The 15,824-nt window shown below is 41.3% G+C and overlaps 1 protein-coding gene across 2 annotated transcripts in view; it reads right to left on the bottom strand.

Moving 5' to 3' along the window:
* The window catches only part of Igf2bp3 (insulin-like growth factor 2 mRNA binding protein 3), a 117,612-nt gene extending 117,129 nt beyond the window's left edge, over positions 1-483 (bottom strand). The window contains exon 1 of one of the 2 annotated variants that reach the window (XM_013024487.1): positions 29-483. In XM_013024487.1, coding sequence (XP_012879941.1) covers positions 29-203 — 175 coding nt within the window. In that variant the 5' untranslated portion in view covers positions 204-483. The remainder of the gene's footprint in view (positions 1-28) is intronic. The other variant, XM_013024488.1, reaches the window with a different exon arrangement.
* Positions 484-15,824: the final 15,341 nt, after the last annotated feature.

Raw genomic sequence — 15,824 nt, 5'->3', positions numbered from 1 at the left:
GGGGGGGGGCCGGGGGGGCCAGGCCCACCTGAAAGCGCCTCGATGGCCTTGAGGGCCCAGCCGTCGTCCGGGCAGTCCACGAACGCGTAGCCCGTCTTCACCAGGAAGGGTCCCGACACCGGGATCTTGGCGTCCTTGAAGATACTTTCCAGGTCCGTGGGGGCGGCGTTCTCGCTGAGGTTTCCGATGTACAGTTTGTTCATTGTGAAGAGTGGTGGCTTTTTTTTTAATTTTTAAAGAAAAAAAATAAGGGAAAGGGAAAAAAAACACACACTAAAAGCACCCACTGTGAGGGATGATCCGGAGGGTTTTGTTCCCGGGTCTCCCCGCCGCCTTTAAACACACAAACACCGCAAGAACCACGCACTCGAACGACGGGCGGAAAAAAAAAATCAACCCCGAGGGCTCCCGTGTTTCCAATCCCCGGAATAGAAAGAAAACGAGACAAGAAAAGAAAGAAAAACCTAGCTACAAACCCAACGCTTGAACGAGTCTGCCGAACTCCGGGCAGGAGGAGGCGGGATTAGCGAGAGAAAGGAGGAGGAGGGCGGGGGGGGGAAGGGGGGGAAACTACTTTTTGTCTCTTCCTCCCCAGCCCCTTTGGCATCAGCCAGCGGACTGTGAAAACATCACACTACGTGAAGCAGGCGCCGCCTCCCCATAAAAACCCCCGACGGGTGACTGGCAGGAGGGAGGGGACGCGGCCGGGGCTGGAGGGGGTGGAGGGAGGGAGGGAGGGAGGAAGGCGCAGGGGGCGGAAAAAATCCGCTCTGAGTGTCCGGCTTTTTGAATGAGCCACGTGTTCAAACTACAAATCAACCTCTCACGTGAGGAATCCCAGCGCCTCAATTAGAGTGGGTTTCGGAGGAAAAAAAAAAAAAACCACCACCAAGCTAGAGGAAGAGGGGGAGGGGAGGCGAGATTGGCGAGGGAGGGGGGGGCGGGGGGAAGGAAGAGAAGAAGAAGAAAATGCTAAAGCAGCCGCAGCCGGGTACCGAGGGGGAGCAGAGCCGCGAGCTGATTGTCACCACCCGAGTTTAGCCGTGGTTATCGGGCCGGGCGGATCCGCGCAGGAAGGGAGGGTTGGAATACTGATGATTGGTATTTCTCTGATGAGCGAAAGGCTAGGGGTCCTGAGCGGGCCGCTCCTCTCCCTCAGTGACCGCGGGTTTCTTCATTCGATTTTTTTTCCTAAATAGAAAATTAACAAAAGCAACGAGTCACAATCTCCAACTCGCCCGGTGGCTTTGATGACACGGGAAGTCTAACCCGGTGAAGCCGTGAGCACGTTTCCAAGGCTGGCAGGGACGGAAACGCAGCGAGGGGCTGGGGGGGGCGGGGGAGCGGGCAGACGCCCCTTCCCCCGCACCCTTCACCGCCCCCGATCTCCCCGGGAAAAGGGGGAGGGGGCCGGGGCCGCGCGGTGGGGGAGGGGAGCCCGCGGCGTCCTGGGCGGGTGTCTGGGCGACACCTCCTCCGCCTCGGCCTGCGCTCGCGGTGGCTCGGGCTCCGCGTTTGCCATTGGTTGCTGGGTTCAGAAAAGGCTCCGGGATAAATGAGGCCGGGGGCGGGCTCGGCCAGCGGTGGGGGAGGGGAGCGAGGGGCGGAGGTTTCTGGGGTGGGGATGGGGACGTCAGGGGCCTGGGCCAGCGCTGGAGCGGAGTCAAAATGAGAGAAGTCGGTACTTAAAGGGAAACCCCCTCTTCCTGTGGTTTTGGGGGGCGCCGGGGGAAGGGTTGGGATAGGCTGATACTTTTATTTAAATACATTTTAGTTGGAGAACTTGGGACTCAAACAGGAACAGCGCTGCGCGTTAGCCTTAGGTGCTATTTCCACTTGTAAAACTGTTCCTAGTCCCCCTTCTGCCTGCGTGTAGGCAGGCGAGCCATTCATATTTCCCGTGTGTGTGTGTGTGTGTGTGTGTGTGTAACGAGCACAATGGTCGGTGTGGTGGGGAAGGTCTGGGCCTGGAGGAGCCTGCCTAGGACAACAAGATCGGAACTGGGGACCAGGAATACGGAAATGCAGGCGGTGCTGGGGCTCTTGTGAAAATCTCCCACTGTGGTTGTGTGCTCCATTCAGGGGCTTTGAACCAGACACTTGTGGTGTATTTTTAACGGGTATTTCACGAAACAGATATAAAGTACTAATGTTTAACAAGTGAATCAAAGTCTACATGCCATGGAAATCTAAACAAGAATCTTGAATATGCTAGTAGACAAATGAATGGGGGAAAATACTGATTTACACTGGAAATTCGTAACAATTCATAGTCTGCTCCTCTTAGAACTGTAGCGCTTAAAAAGTTGTTTTCCAAGAAAAGATGAATGGAAGATTATTTTTCAACGTGGAAAGTGTTGCAAGACCTAAAGAGTATTTACATTTTTGTTTTTTAAAAAACGCAGACTCTTATGTTAACCGGAAGGTGTCAGATCATCCATTTTAAATGCAAGTGTTCTTTCTACAGGTTCCCCCCCACTCCCCGCCAAGCAAATCCAACTTCCTAAACATAAACACACTTTCACAATATTTTCATAGACGTTTAACTTAAAACTCTTCTTACTTTATGAGAGTTTGGGGGGGGGGCAAACGTGACCTGTGTCAGTGTTAAAAACTGTTTACAAACAATCTGGAATGAACATTTTGGAAGTGAAATTTCTCTTTATAACTCTTTAAATGCTTATTTTTGCCCTTTTAGCACCAAAAGGGGGGTGGGTGGCATTCTTTCTCCTGACTTCTGTAGAATTTAGAATGTCAGAATAAGATTTTGTGAATTTTTCAAGTACCTGTTGCATGTGATCAAAAAGTATTTGGGGAAATATGCTTTTTTTATTCATAACATTTGCTTTTCTACATCACCTTAAATGTTGTACTGTTGATCATTTAACTTCATTTTTCATAACTTTTGTGTGTTCAGTTTGCTTACAAAATGGATTTTCTGGATTGTTTGCTTTTACTAAAACTGAGACCTCAAAATAACTTTTAAAACATGGGATAAATGCTTATTTTAGATAAATACTAGCCTGTGCTTTCACCATTAAAAAATGCACTGGAATGTAAAACAAGTGTGTGTTTGCTTTAAAGAATATGTTGCTGGGACTCTTGTGAACTTAATCTGTGTATTATTGTAACAAACTGGATACTCTTGTCTAGGACCTTAAAAACATACACAAGTAATGTAAACTGAAACATCAAAAAGCAAGGCGATAAAAGTGTATCCACTTGCAATCCACCAAGCCATAGAGGGCTAAGGATATATATACTCAGCAGAATTTTAAAAAATATTTTTTTACTAGTGCAAAGATAAATCTGGTGCAAAAATACCAGGTAAATTTTCAACAACGAATAAAGTCAATGTAACTTTTAAGTCTTTTAGGAATCACTGTAAATGGGCTACCCCAATATCTCCCTGAAGCAGTTGTAGCTAATTATTGTTAATTCCACGAAGGATTCCCACCCATCTGTTTACTTTTAGAGAGCTGCATCTCCTGAACTGCTGACCTGAGAAAAGTACGAACGTTTCCTGTAGCTCATTGTAATCTTTAAAGGAGAAAAAGCTTGTCTACAAAGTAGGTTGTTGTTGCTGTACCCACAGGTTGTGAGCAAAGGCTGGGTGGGCAGGGGGGAAGAGAGGGCCGTGTCGCTGCCCCTCACCCTGCACCGCGGGCCGCCTGAGACCTTGCGCACGGGTGGGCACACAATACCCGCTGCATTGCCAGGGGCTCAGAAGACATTCCTGCCCATTCTCGCGCTCCCTTGGACTCGGATCTGTTCAAACCAGAGGTGTGAGCGGTGGTAACCCGGCTCTTGGGTCTCTCCAGAACCTGGCATTTGTTTAAAACTGAATATGGTGCCCCAGGGATGAACATGAGGTTGTTTTGTTTCCTTTTTCCTCTGGGTCGGCCGAGAAAAGAAATAAAGGGCGGACGGGATCCTCGCCCTCTGGGCTCAGGTCTTTGGTGGGCCGCTAGCCCATCCCAGAGGCCTCGTTCCCCCCCCCCCGAACCGCCCGCCCTCAGGCGGGCAGCACACTCCAGGAGCCGCTCGGGTGGGGTTTTTGCGCGCGAAGCCGCGTGGCCGAGCAGGACACGAGGACCGAGAAGGAGGAGGGGCGCATCCAACACACGACCCCACCTGAGATCGCCCCCTCCCCGCGCCTGAGCCGCGGTCACCGACACGCAGCGAGTGCCTGGCGAGCCTCTCGCGTCTCCGACCTCAGCTACGGGCTTGTTGGAGGCTCGGAGGATGCGCGGTACCCACCGAAAAAGAACAAGAGGTGCTGCCGGTGAACCCAGTGTTTCAGCCTGGGGCGGGGCGGGGCGGGGCCGGGCCTGGAGACCCGCGCGCAAAAGCGGCCCGGGGCGGGGCTCCGGCGCTGCACAGGGGCCGAATAGACCGAGACCAAGTTGAGCAACCGGCGTCGAGAGAGGCGCCTCCCCTGGCGAGGAGGGGGCTACTCGTCTCTGATTGGTGGAAGGAGGAAGCCTATCACCTTCGGCTGTCTCCGCAGCAGCCGTTTGCTGGTTTCCATTCATTGGTCCCCCAAGCCTCCCTGTATTTCCATATTTTATGGCGCGAAAATAACCCTTTGCAACCTCGTTGGTTTTGTTGTGGTTGTCGGGTGGGATCGGGTTCCCCTGGTTGCTCTCGTCTTTCCTGCCCTTTAACTGCTCGCCCCCTGCCCCAGCCCCCCCGTGGAAGGAAGGGGAAGGTAACTGGGGAGTAGAACAGAGTCCTACAGCGAGTGTGGAGCCCGCCCTTCGGGTGACCGCGTGGTGCCCGCGGAGTCCCCTCCCTTCCCCCCAACGCCCAGAGGTCCTGGGTTTGCGCCATGCACAGCAGCTGGAGGCACATCTTTTCCAACATCTCAGAAAGTCTACGTCCTTTTTATTTAGAACAACAAAATACTTTTCCAGTTGTCTGAACTTCACTGGGCTTCTAGAGAAATCGACTCTGTCCCCCGTCCCCCTCACCCCATGGGCCTCTTTTGTGCCCCCTTTGTGGTCCGCGGAATTGTTTTAAGCAAAACCAAACAATCCCTCCAAAAGAAAGAGGGGGGGGGGAAGCAAACGAAAAATTGGGGGTTAAAATCAACTATGCCGAGACCACGTTTTCGTTGAAGCTGTGCTAAGATCAGCGAAGCTGACACCGACCTTGAAAGGATGAACGATTTCTGTAGCTGAAATATTCTAATTTTACTGACGTTTGGTGGAGACGGTGAGAAAAAATAAATACGAATTTGGCTTGTAAAAAAACGAAACAAACGAAATAATCATATTTTGATTGATTAGCTGGAAAGGTGTGCAACCATAATGGTGAATTCTAAGGGTTAGTGCCTTTAGTGAATTTGTATTATATAATACATTTCTAATGGTCTCAAAAATAATAATCAGAACTCTGGTCATAACGAGGGGAAAAACGAAGTGTAAATTTGATATAACTAAATTCATAGGAAATTTTTGTTATCTGGGAAATGTACCAGTTAGGACTATAACTTAATTTGTTCAGTGATTATTTAATTGTTCTTTTTTAAAAAGTTGATAAAATAATTTGGTTTAAAAAAACGGTAAAACAGTCATTCCTCAGTAACTATTTAAAACATTGGGAGAATTGGTTTTCAAGGTCAATTTGCTGTTGCTAACTCTTCACAGTAGTAAATTACATCATACTCTGTGTACTTCTTTGGTATAATATTTTCTTCTGTACTGTGTAGATGTCGTTTCTGAAAACTAACAAGCTGCTATGTTCCAAATTATTAGAGGTTATTTGAGCAGTTAAAAAAAAACCATGTTTCAATAACTGATTTGTAAAGAAACACTTTTGAAACAGAAGTCATTATTACACTTCTTTTTTTCTTACATTTTATATAATTCAGCCAATGTGCTAAATAGTGGTTTTGCAGCCTCCTTGTAAAATAATTCCTCTGACAAAAATGGTTTAATCTGAGGCAAATTAATTTTTTATAGCTTACCAACTGAATTTATAGTGCAGTGCTAAATATTACAGTTAATTTAGCTAACCTTTCTAGCACTCCAGATATGTGAAATATGCTGATTATGAACTGATTATTTGGACAATAATTTTAAGTTGTGATTCATTTTTATGTTTTGAAATAAAACAATAGAAAAAAATCTTTGAGAATGTTTTATCCTAGAGAGATTTGCCATTGCAAAGTAAATTCCAAGTTTTTCTAGATAAGCCAAAACTCTAAATCCCAGGATATTTTCAAATATTCTCTCAAAATCCTGAGGTTTTCTTTTTTTTTAATGCAATCAATATTTTCCAGAATGTGGTTGAAAGAAACTGATTTTTTAAATTCTCAACTGTGAAGTCAGAATTGAAATAGGAATTTTATCTATCTGGCAAACTTTTAATGTATCAAAGCAGTGTACAAGAATTGTTGTTGGGTATTTTTTAATTGTCACATTTCCCTTTCCAGACTCATTCTTCTAGGAAGGGGCAGTTGAAGTATGAGACCTTTAATGAAAACACTTTATGGACATTGGACAGTATTTTCACATCAACTCTGAAAAGCAAAAGAGAAAGGCATTTGTTAGTAGTGAGGAGGGGGCTGGGGAGGCTGGGAAAGGGTATTTAAACTTGTTTATTGGTTTCAGCTCACTTATCTTGCTAACATGGAAAGAAGAGGGGAGAGAGTGGTAACTAATGGAGTAAAGTGGGACAGTAATCCAAGCATAAAATCCCTCTGGAAAGAGAACAATGAGAATCTACTCTTCCCCACTAAAGTACTGGAAAAGCTAAACACATGCTAAGATTCTAACTAGTTTTCAACAATTTCTGACATGTGCAATTCAAAGACACATCTTGGATTTCTATTTTCATACTTGAACCCTGAAACCCATTCTAAAAAACTTAGAAATTCAAAGTTCCCATAATGAAACAGCGCAAAACAGCCTCTTGTAGATGATGTTTGAGTGAAACTGATGAATTACTCATGCTGCCCATCTATGTGAAGATAATTTTTTAGATTTATAAAGGGCAGGACATATTTTTAAATCCCTTATTTTGAAGAATAATGGTAGCTCTTGACCTTTTAGAACTCTTTTTCTTGAGTCCAATTTACATTTTGGTGCAAGCCTTAACCAACTGATCCAGCTTTAAAAGGAAGCAGAAAACTAGGTAAGGGTTTTTTTGTTTTGATTTTTATTTCAAAGCTTCTCAGCTGAAATTCCTAAAGAATCTGGTGCCATAAGGTATAGAAGAACAAGACAAAACCTAACCTGAAATCTTTATGAAAGCTAATACAATAAAAATTAGTCCTTCTAACATAGTTCTCTGAAATCATTTAGTCTTTTTATGTGTATATAACATTATTTTACAATGGCAAATTTCTCTACTACATTCATTTATATATAGATATATAAAAGATATATACCAAATGGCTTAAAAATATAAAAGTTGGTAGTATGTTTTGCTGCTTATTGCAACTAAATTTAGGAATTTTCTTTTTGTTTGTTTTGGGGGGTTGTTTGCTTCTTTGTTTTGAGAATCTTCCTGTGTCAGGCAGGTTGACCTCAAACTCATGATCCTCCTGACTCAAGCCTCCCAAATGCTGGGATTACAAATGGATTTTTAAATTTAAAATGTCTTCCTAAAGGAAAAATTTTATTTGAACTGAACTGAGATTTAATTTGGTGTCAAAACTGAACACTGTTTTATATTTCAATGTTTTTATTTAACTTTGTTTATTTGGAGGTCTTGTGTTGATCATTTAAAGAAACCTCTATTTTTAAAATGAGTTTTTCTTGTGTGGAAAATTATTCATACCTTATTTGTAATCTACAATGTTTTTTCCTGGCTCTTTTCAAGATCTGGAGAATAAAATTTTTTAGAAAATGATTTAAAAGTAACTAAACCTTACTTTTCAGAATTAGTAAAGATATGTATGATTTTACATAAATCAGTATGACACATAACTGAGAACCCTCCATTTAACTAAACAACTGTATGGTCCCTCTTTTATAAGTAGTCTTAATTCTAACCCAGCTATTCAAAATGTAATACATAAAAAGAATACTAAAAAGTTACTCAGTCATCAAAGTGAGGAAACAATGCCAGTTTGGTGACATCAGAAACAGGTAAGTTGTCTATCATATTGTTAATATTTTGTCATGGGACAATTAAATACAGAATGATGTCCCCATACTTTGGTTTTGTTTGTTGAAAAGTACCTAAAATTTGCTTCTTGGCTCAATTTCTTTGCCGTTTATATTTCTTTTCTGCCAAGACTCAAATGACATGTTTGCCATTTAAATGAATGGCATGTACAAAAGAACTAAACCAAATTAAAAATAAATAAATAAATCTTAGTGTAGCTACCCTATAGGTGCTTATCTCTGTCACCTATAGAAGTACACTCACATTTTTTTTAAAGCTAGAGCTTATGCTGTGTCTTTTAAAAACACATTAACTTGAATTTTGTTTTAATCTTAATAAAACCCAAAAGTAAGCTGAATAAATTTTCTCATGTAATGAATAGACATATTGGTCAAAGGCAACATTACTGTTCCTTCAACAACAAAAAGCAGCAACAGATCTGGCAGTTTTGTCTGTATGGAATGCAGTCTGTGTGTGCAGTTGAACACTTGAATATCTATACTTATTCCTGGTGAGGCTCCCTTTGTGGAGATTTGTTAAGCAGCAAAGCAAGATAGAACTTGTGTTCAAATTCTGAAGTTGCAAGTTAAAACAAGCAAGGTGGAGCATGATTCTAAAAAGATTTTTTTTCTAACCATCAGAATTCTGCAATATGATATCTTTTTAAAATTGGAGAGATTAAGATTGACAATGTAGAGTGAACTAGAAATTAGAAAACTATTAGTACATCAACTTTAGAACTTAAATCATGCAAATGTTTTCCAATTTGCATCTTTCTGGAACTTATTTTTTATTTAAAAAATTACATTTTGTTAGTGTTACACAGATAAAATATCCAACAGTGTTATTAAAACATAAATGTAATCAGTTTAAAATCTGGCCATCTAGGGTAACCAGTTTGACAAGAAATGTTCTTATTACCTTACTTATGTAACTATAACCCCTCTGTACATCACCTTGACAATAAAAAATTTTTTTCCAAAAAAAACACTGGTCATCTACTATGAGAATGTTAAACTTGCAGAAATATAGTTATCAAAACCAGCATTTCTGTTAGTTTGTTCAAGCACTTCTATTTGTGTCTAGAAGGTATATGTGCATACTTTTATATGAATCAACAGGATTATTTGAGAAAAAGTCCTTATGAAAGAAATAGCCTAAGATATTGCCCACTGCTGTGAAAACACCATTTTTAAAAATAAATATGGAAAGAAAACTCAGATTTCCTAAATAAAAGGAATGTTCTGGTTTATCTTTATTGGAGATTCAGGGAAGTAGGATTACACTGTAATGTTGCTTCATGGCAGAAAGTTCGTAATGATTATAAATGAAGAATGAAATTTCAATCAAATAATAGCATGTTCCTATAACTACTCTTGTCAAAGAGCCTTTTCCTTTGATTATTAAATATTCCTAAATTATTTGAAAACAAAAATGGAAAGAAAAACCATACTTTATTAAGATAACAAATATTTTTAATACTTGGAGTCTTTAAACAGACAAAATGACTTCCTTTTTTAAACAAAACTATTAATTTTGTTACAGTAAGTGATGATTTTATTTTTTTTTTATTTTTTTTGCAGGTTGTGGGGCTTTCTGGGTCTGGGTGCTGTCCTTCAGCTCTTCAAGTTCAAGGCTAGTGCTCTGCCACTGGAGCCACAGCACCACTTCTGGCTTTTTCTGCTTATGTGATGCTGAGGAATGGAACCCAGGGCCTCATGCATGCAAGGCATGAGCCACTGAGCCACCTTCCCAGCTCCTGAACTTATTTTATCTTTTTTAGTGTGCTGCTGGTGCATTAATGAGGTGAATTACTCTTCCCTGGCAATTAACAGAAATACATTACCACCAAGAACAGTAAGAATGTGTTTGAAAGGAAGAAAAAAATATTCTCAGATTTATGAAACTTTTTCATCTCTTGACAAAGCTAAAAATTTAGTTTCTTTTCAAAACCAAAATTTTTGAACACACCTAGTTTTTATTGTTTAAACCTCTAATATTTTACTGTGCAGTTAATATGCAGTTAGAATTTATTATGGGAAGAATTGTTTGTTTGTACTTTCATGTAATATAAGTTCATGTGATATAAAAGTAATTCCTTCATTTTTTGAACTATTCCTGTGTTTACCATGAACTTATAAGCATGAAAGTTAAGCTAAAGATGATCACTGTATAAAAATCTGTTATCTATGGAATAATCTGTGAATGCTTAGAATCTAACCTACTAAAAGCCAATATAGTTCATGAATTTATAAGCCCATAAAACAGGTTTTGCTGATTAAAAAAAAAGTTAACTGATACATAAAAATTGTGTACAGAAGTGGAGTAAGCTGCAATGTGTCAGTACATTTGTGCATCGTATAATGTTGACACACAAACATTTCTTTATGATAAAAACATTCAGAATCCTGTGTTCTGTATTTTTGAGATGTATACTACACAACTGTTATCAACAGCACTCTGGGTGGTATCACAAAGCCATGTGATTGTACCTAGTGTGAACAACTGGTTGATCTGATTTTTTTTTTAATTTTGCAGGTAATTTAAAGACATTCATTGGAGAATTTGGTTTTGTGTATATTATGGGCTGGGGATTCAAACAAATTCATTTTGAAAGCAGCAGATTTCTAGGATGACATTATATTTAGAGTTGTTAAAATAGTTCTGCAAACTCTTGAGCCACCCAGCTCAAGCCCACCATTTCCTTTAATGGTGTACTTTTTCTCTATTAAATCCCTTGCTTTGGCATTTAAAACAAAAAAAATCTGCAATATAATATAAAGTGTAGAATCTGAATTTTCAGTCTTGATTTAGATCTAGCTTTATTATTTTTCTATTCTCAAAAGTTCAGCTAGAATAAATCTGAAACAAAGAAGTGAAATGCTATGCTAGCCGCCAAAGTCAATGTTTAAAACTCTTCTAAGAGAAAAAGGACCATGAACCTAAAAGTACCTCAGTTCAGTATAGTTAATAATAGGTTACAATTTCTCTAAAATATAGCATTTTGTATGTTGTTAGCACTTTTATTTAACATGAAGAGAAAGGCATTTTATGTCTTTCTAGTGTCTTTTTAGTACTAGTGTCTTCTAGTACTAGAAGACACCAAATGAAAAAAAATATATATGTTCCAAAGTATTGGATACTTTACATTTATGGAAGTGGTTTGTGCTGGGGCCCCAGTGGCTCACCCCTGTACTCCTAACTACTCAGGAGGCTGAGATCTAAGGATCACAGTTCGAAGCCAGCCCGGGCAAAGAAGGTTGGGGACAGTGTCCAGGCCCTGAGTTCAAGCCCCACGAATGGCATCAAAAACAACAAAACAAAAAACAGCTTGTTGCTCAAAAGTGAATTATACAAGATATCTTCTCTTTCATAAGACTTTCATTTGAACCCAGTTTATGAAATGGCCCTACTATTTGAAGGCAGGAATAATGATTAGAGATCTGCTAACCACCCATTTCACAGCTGAGAAATGGAGGCCAGGGAAGGTCTGTGGGGTAGTCATGCTAGAGGATCAGGGGTAGGGCTGAAATGCTCATCACTGATATTGTGTAAGGACCTTGGATGAGAGATCGATAGTAATACCCTTTAATTTGCCTGCTTTCTTTCTCTCTCTCTCTCTTTCTCTTTCTTTCTTTTTCTTTCTCTTTTTCTTCCTTCCTTTTCTTTTTCTTTCCTTCTTCCTTTTCTTTTTCTTCCTTGCTTGCTTGCTTGCTTGCTTTCGCCAGTCGTGGGGCTTGAACTCATAGACTGATCACTGTTCCTGAGCTTTTGTTCAAAGCTAGCTCTCTACCACTTAAGCCACAGCACCACTTCCAGCTTTTTCTGTTTATGTGCTAGGCAAGCACTCTACAAATGAGCCACCTTCCCGGCCCCATTATCATTTTATTTGCCATTACTTTTTATAATGGAACAAACAAAACAACACAATTGACTTGGCTAGAGAATTTGCCTTGTCATTAGAAGTCTGCTGAAGCTCAGTAATTTAGTTAGGATCTCCTTTAAACTTTCCCCAAGGACCCGGGTGTATCTTGGAGTCAGAATGCTTGCCTCTAGGAGCACATGCAAGCCTCTGGGTTCTATCCCCAGCACCATAAAACAACCTCCCATAGGGCAAAATCAGTTCAATACTAAAGGCTGGTTGGAAAACACTCTCATTCTTTTTTATTGGTGTTGGTACTGGGGGTTGAACTTAGGGACCAGGAGTTGTCCCTGGGCTTTTATGCTCAAGGTTAGCACTCTACTACTTGAGTCATACCTCCACTTCTGGCTTTTGGGTGGTTAAGTGGAGATGAGAGTCTCATTAACTATTCTGCTCAGATTGGATTCAAACCACAATCATCAGATCTCAGCCTCTTGAGTAGCTAGGATTATAGCTACAAGCCACTAGCTCTTGGCTTCATTATTTCCTGTGTGTCTCCAAAAGCTTGATTTGGCCCTGAGTCCAAACCCTATACTGCCTCCTCTCCCGTTTCCATACCTAAAAAGGTTGACAATGGGTGGAGGGCAAGAAATCTGCGCTAAAACCATTTCACTTGCTCTTACCAGAAAGAGAAATTCCTCCTGAGTCAAACTTGAAAACTAATTTGTTCAGATTTGTTCCCAATTAACGATGAGTGGGATTCGATTTTATTTTTAGATCTACTCCAGTGAAAGCTGGTGGAGGTGGAACTATGTATTACTATTTACATACCTATGAATAAGAGCAGAGCTCTTCCGCTGCTTCTGTCTACTGGAGAGTTGAAAGATAACTGGCAGAAATTGGCCCAGCCTGCCACCTGTCTTATAGAATTAATGGTCCTGGCATCAACACACATTTAGACATATACACTAATAAGTAATGGGCATACAGGAGCACAAAGCCCTCATCTGTGTCTTGGAATTATAAATTTTCTTCCTAGAGCACCCTTGGCTCATGCCTGTAATCCAAGTTACTCAGGAGGCTGAGATCTGAGGATTGTAGTTTGAAGCTAGCCCTGAAAAGAAAGTCCAATAAACTATTATCTCCAATAAACTATTCAGAAAAAGTCAGAAGTGGTGCTGTAACTCAAGTAGTAGAATACTAGCCTTGAGCACAAAAAGGCTCAGGAACAGCACCCAGGCCAAGGGCTCTGAGTAACTGTCAACAAATATTTGTAGAATTTATTTTTCAGCAAAGGGACTAAAACTGAGAATATCAATGAAAGTATGACTTGCACTTCAAAGAAATTGTATAGATTGTTCTCAGGATATAGATTCTGAAAATGTTAGCCCTGTTAAATTTTGATACATCAAAAGTAAAATCAGCAGATGATTTGTTTTGGGGGAGGTCTTTTTTTTGCCTCTCCCCCCCTTTTTTTTTGTCAGTCATGGAGCTTGAACTCTGGCCCTGGGCGCTGTCCCTCAGCTCTTCAGCTCGAGACTAGGTCTCTACCACTTGAACCACAGCGCCACTTCCGGTTTTCTGGTACTTTATTACAGATGAATTGTCTCATGGACTTTCCTGCCTGGGCTGGCTTGGAACCGCAATCCTCAGATTTCAGGCACCTGAGTAGCTAGGATTACAGATGTGAGCCACCAGCACCTGGCTCCCTCCAAAAATTTTAAATCCCACTAACTGTATTTGCCTTACTTTCACTTCATTCCATTTTATTTTATTGAATGATGGTACTGGGGCTTGAATTTAGATCTTTGGGTTCCCCCTTAGCTTTTTTGTTCAAGGCTGAAGCTCTGCCACTTGAGCTACCTCCACTTCCAGCTTTTTGCTGGTTAGTCAAAGGTAAAAAATCTCAGGAACTTTTCTGCTCGGGTTGGCTTTGAACCTGGATCCTCAGTCCTAAGCCTCCTAAGTAACTAGGATTATAGGCATGAACCACCATCTCTGGGCTCATTATTTTAAATAAGTGAGAAAGAAAAAAACAGTTCCCAAATCATTCAGCTGCCTCTGCACGATTTATTTCTGGGTAGACATTTTAAATGACTCTTGCTATAAAATGCAAGAGAAGAGGGAATTGTAATACCTCTTGGCTCTGGACAGAAAGGAAGGAAAGACCTAAGTAAGTGCCATACAAAAGGAACAATTTAGGGAAAAAGAAAAGTAAAAACAGCAAAAGTTAGCCGGGTGCTGGTGGCTCACGCCTGTAATCCTAGCTACTCAGGAGGCTGAGATCTGAGGATCGCAGATCAAAGCCAGCCCGGGCAGGAGAGACCGTGAGACTCCTATCTCCAATAAACCACCAGAAAACCGGAAGCGGCGCTGTAGCTCAAGTGGTAGAGCACTCGCCTTGAGCTGAAGAGCTGAGGGACAGCGCCCAGGCCAAGAGTTCAAGCCCCACGACCGACAAAAAAAAAAAACAAAAAAACAGCAAAAGTTCCTGTAAAGAAATCCCTTGCCAATGCCAATGGTTATAATACAAACCAACATCCTGATCAAAAACTACAAGAAACTTGTCTCTGGATGTCTACTCTCTCCACTTCAATTTAGTATTAGAATGCCTAGCTACAGCAATAAGACAAGATGCAAACATAAAGGGGATCCAAATAAGGAAAGATGAAGTAAAACTCTTCCTCTTTGAAGATGACATGATCTTGTATTTAAAGAACCCCATGGACCAACCCAGATGCCCCTCAGTAGATAACTGGATCAAGAAAATGTGGTATATATACACAATGGAATTCTACGCCTCCATCAGAAAGAATGACATTGCTCCATTTGGGGCAATGGAAAGACTTGGAAAAAATTATATTCAATGAAGTAAGCCAGGCACAAAGAAATATAGGTCCCATGGTTTCCCTTATTTGCAATAAGTAGTATATATCTGAGACAAGCAGAAATGGTCAGATAAGATGATGTTAAGCAAAATCAACCCCAAGATAAGGACACAGTGGGTTTCTTTTTCTTGCTATTGTTTCTAACGTATTTATAAGGCACCACGTGATTTTTTTGTTGCTTTGTATGTCCCTCCCCCACAGTATAACCCATTTTCACTGTATTTGATGTTGGTATAATTTGGGGAGTGGAAGGGAAAAAACACATTGTTTAAATAGGGATACAGGTGGACCCATTGCAACAATGATATGTATAAGACACTATGGCTTGGGGCTGGGAAGGTGGCTCAGTGATAGAGCGCTTGCTTTGCATGCATGAGGCCCTAGGTTTGATTCCTCAGCACCACAAAAGAAAAAGAAAAAAAAGCCGGAAGTGGCGCTGTGGCTCCAGTGGTAGAGCACTAGCCTTGAGCTGAAGAGCTGAGGGACACCGCCCAGGCCCAGAGTTCAGGCCCCACGAACGGACCCCCCCCCCAAAAAAAAAGACACTATGGTGAAAAATGAACTTTGCAATTTAGGCATGAGGGGTGGAATGTAGTTGTGGAGATGTGAGGGAAGGGATGGTAGGGGAAAAACAAAGGAGGAGGCAACAATACTTGATAAGAAATGTACTCATTACCTTGCTCATAGTGATTGTAACCTCTCTGTACAGTATTTTCACAATTAAAAAAAAACTTATTTAAAAAAAAAGAACCCTATGGACTCCACTCCCAGGTTACTTGAGCTGATCCAAAAATAGTGAGATACAAAATTAATCCTCAAAAATCAATGGCTTGGGGCTGGGAAGATGGCTCAGTGGTAGTGCCTTGCATGCCTGAGGCCCTGGGTTCGATTCCTCAGCACCACATAAGCAAAAAGAAAAAAGCCGGAAGTGGCGCTGTAGCTCAAGTGGTAGAGCG

Source organism: Dipodomys ordii, unplaced genomic scaffold (assembly GCF_000151885.1).
Source record: "Dipodomys ordii isolate 6190 unplaced genomic scaffold, Dord_2.0 Scaffold76, whole genome shotgun sequence".
Taxonomy (NCBI): Eukaryota; Metazoa; Chordata; class Mammalia; order Rodentia; family Heteromyidae; genus Dipodomys; species Dipodomys ordii.
Note: the sequence above shows the minus strand (reverse complement) of the source record. Positions and strands in the feature narration are given on the sequence as shown.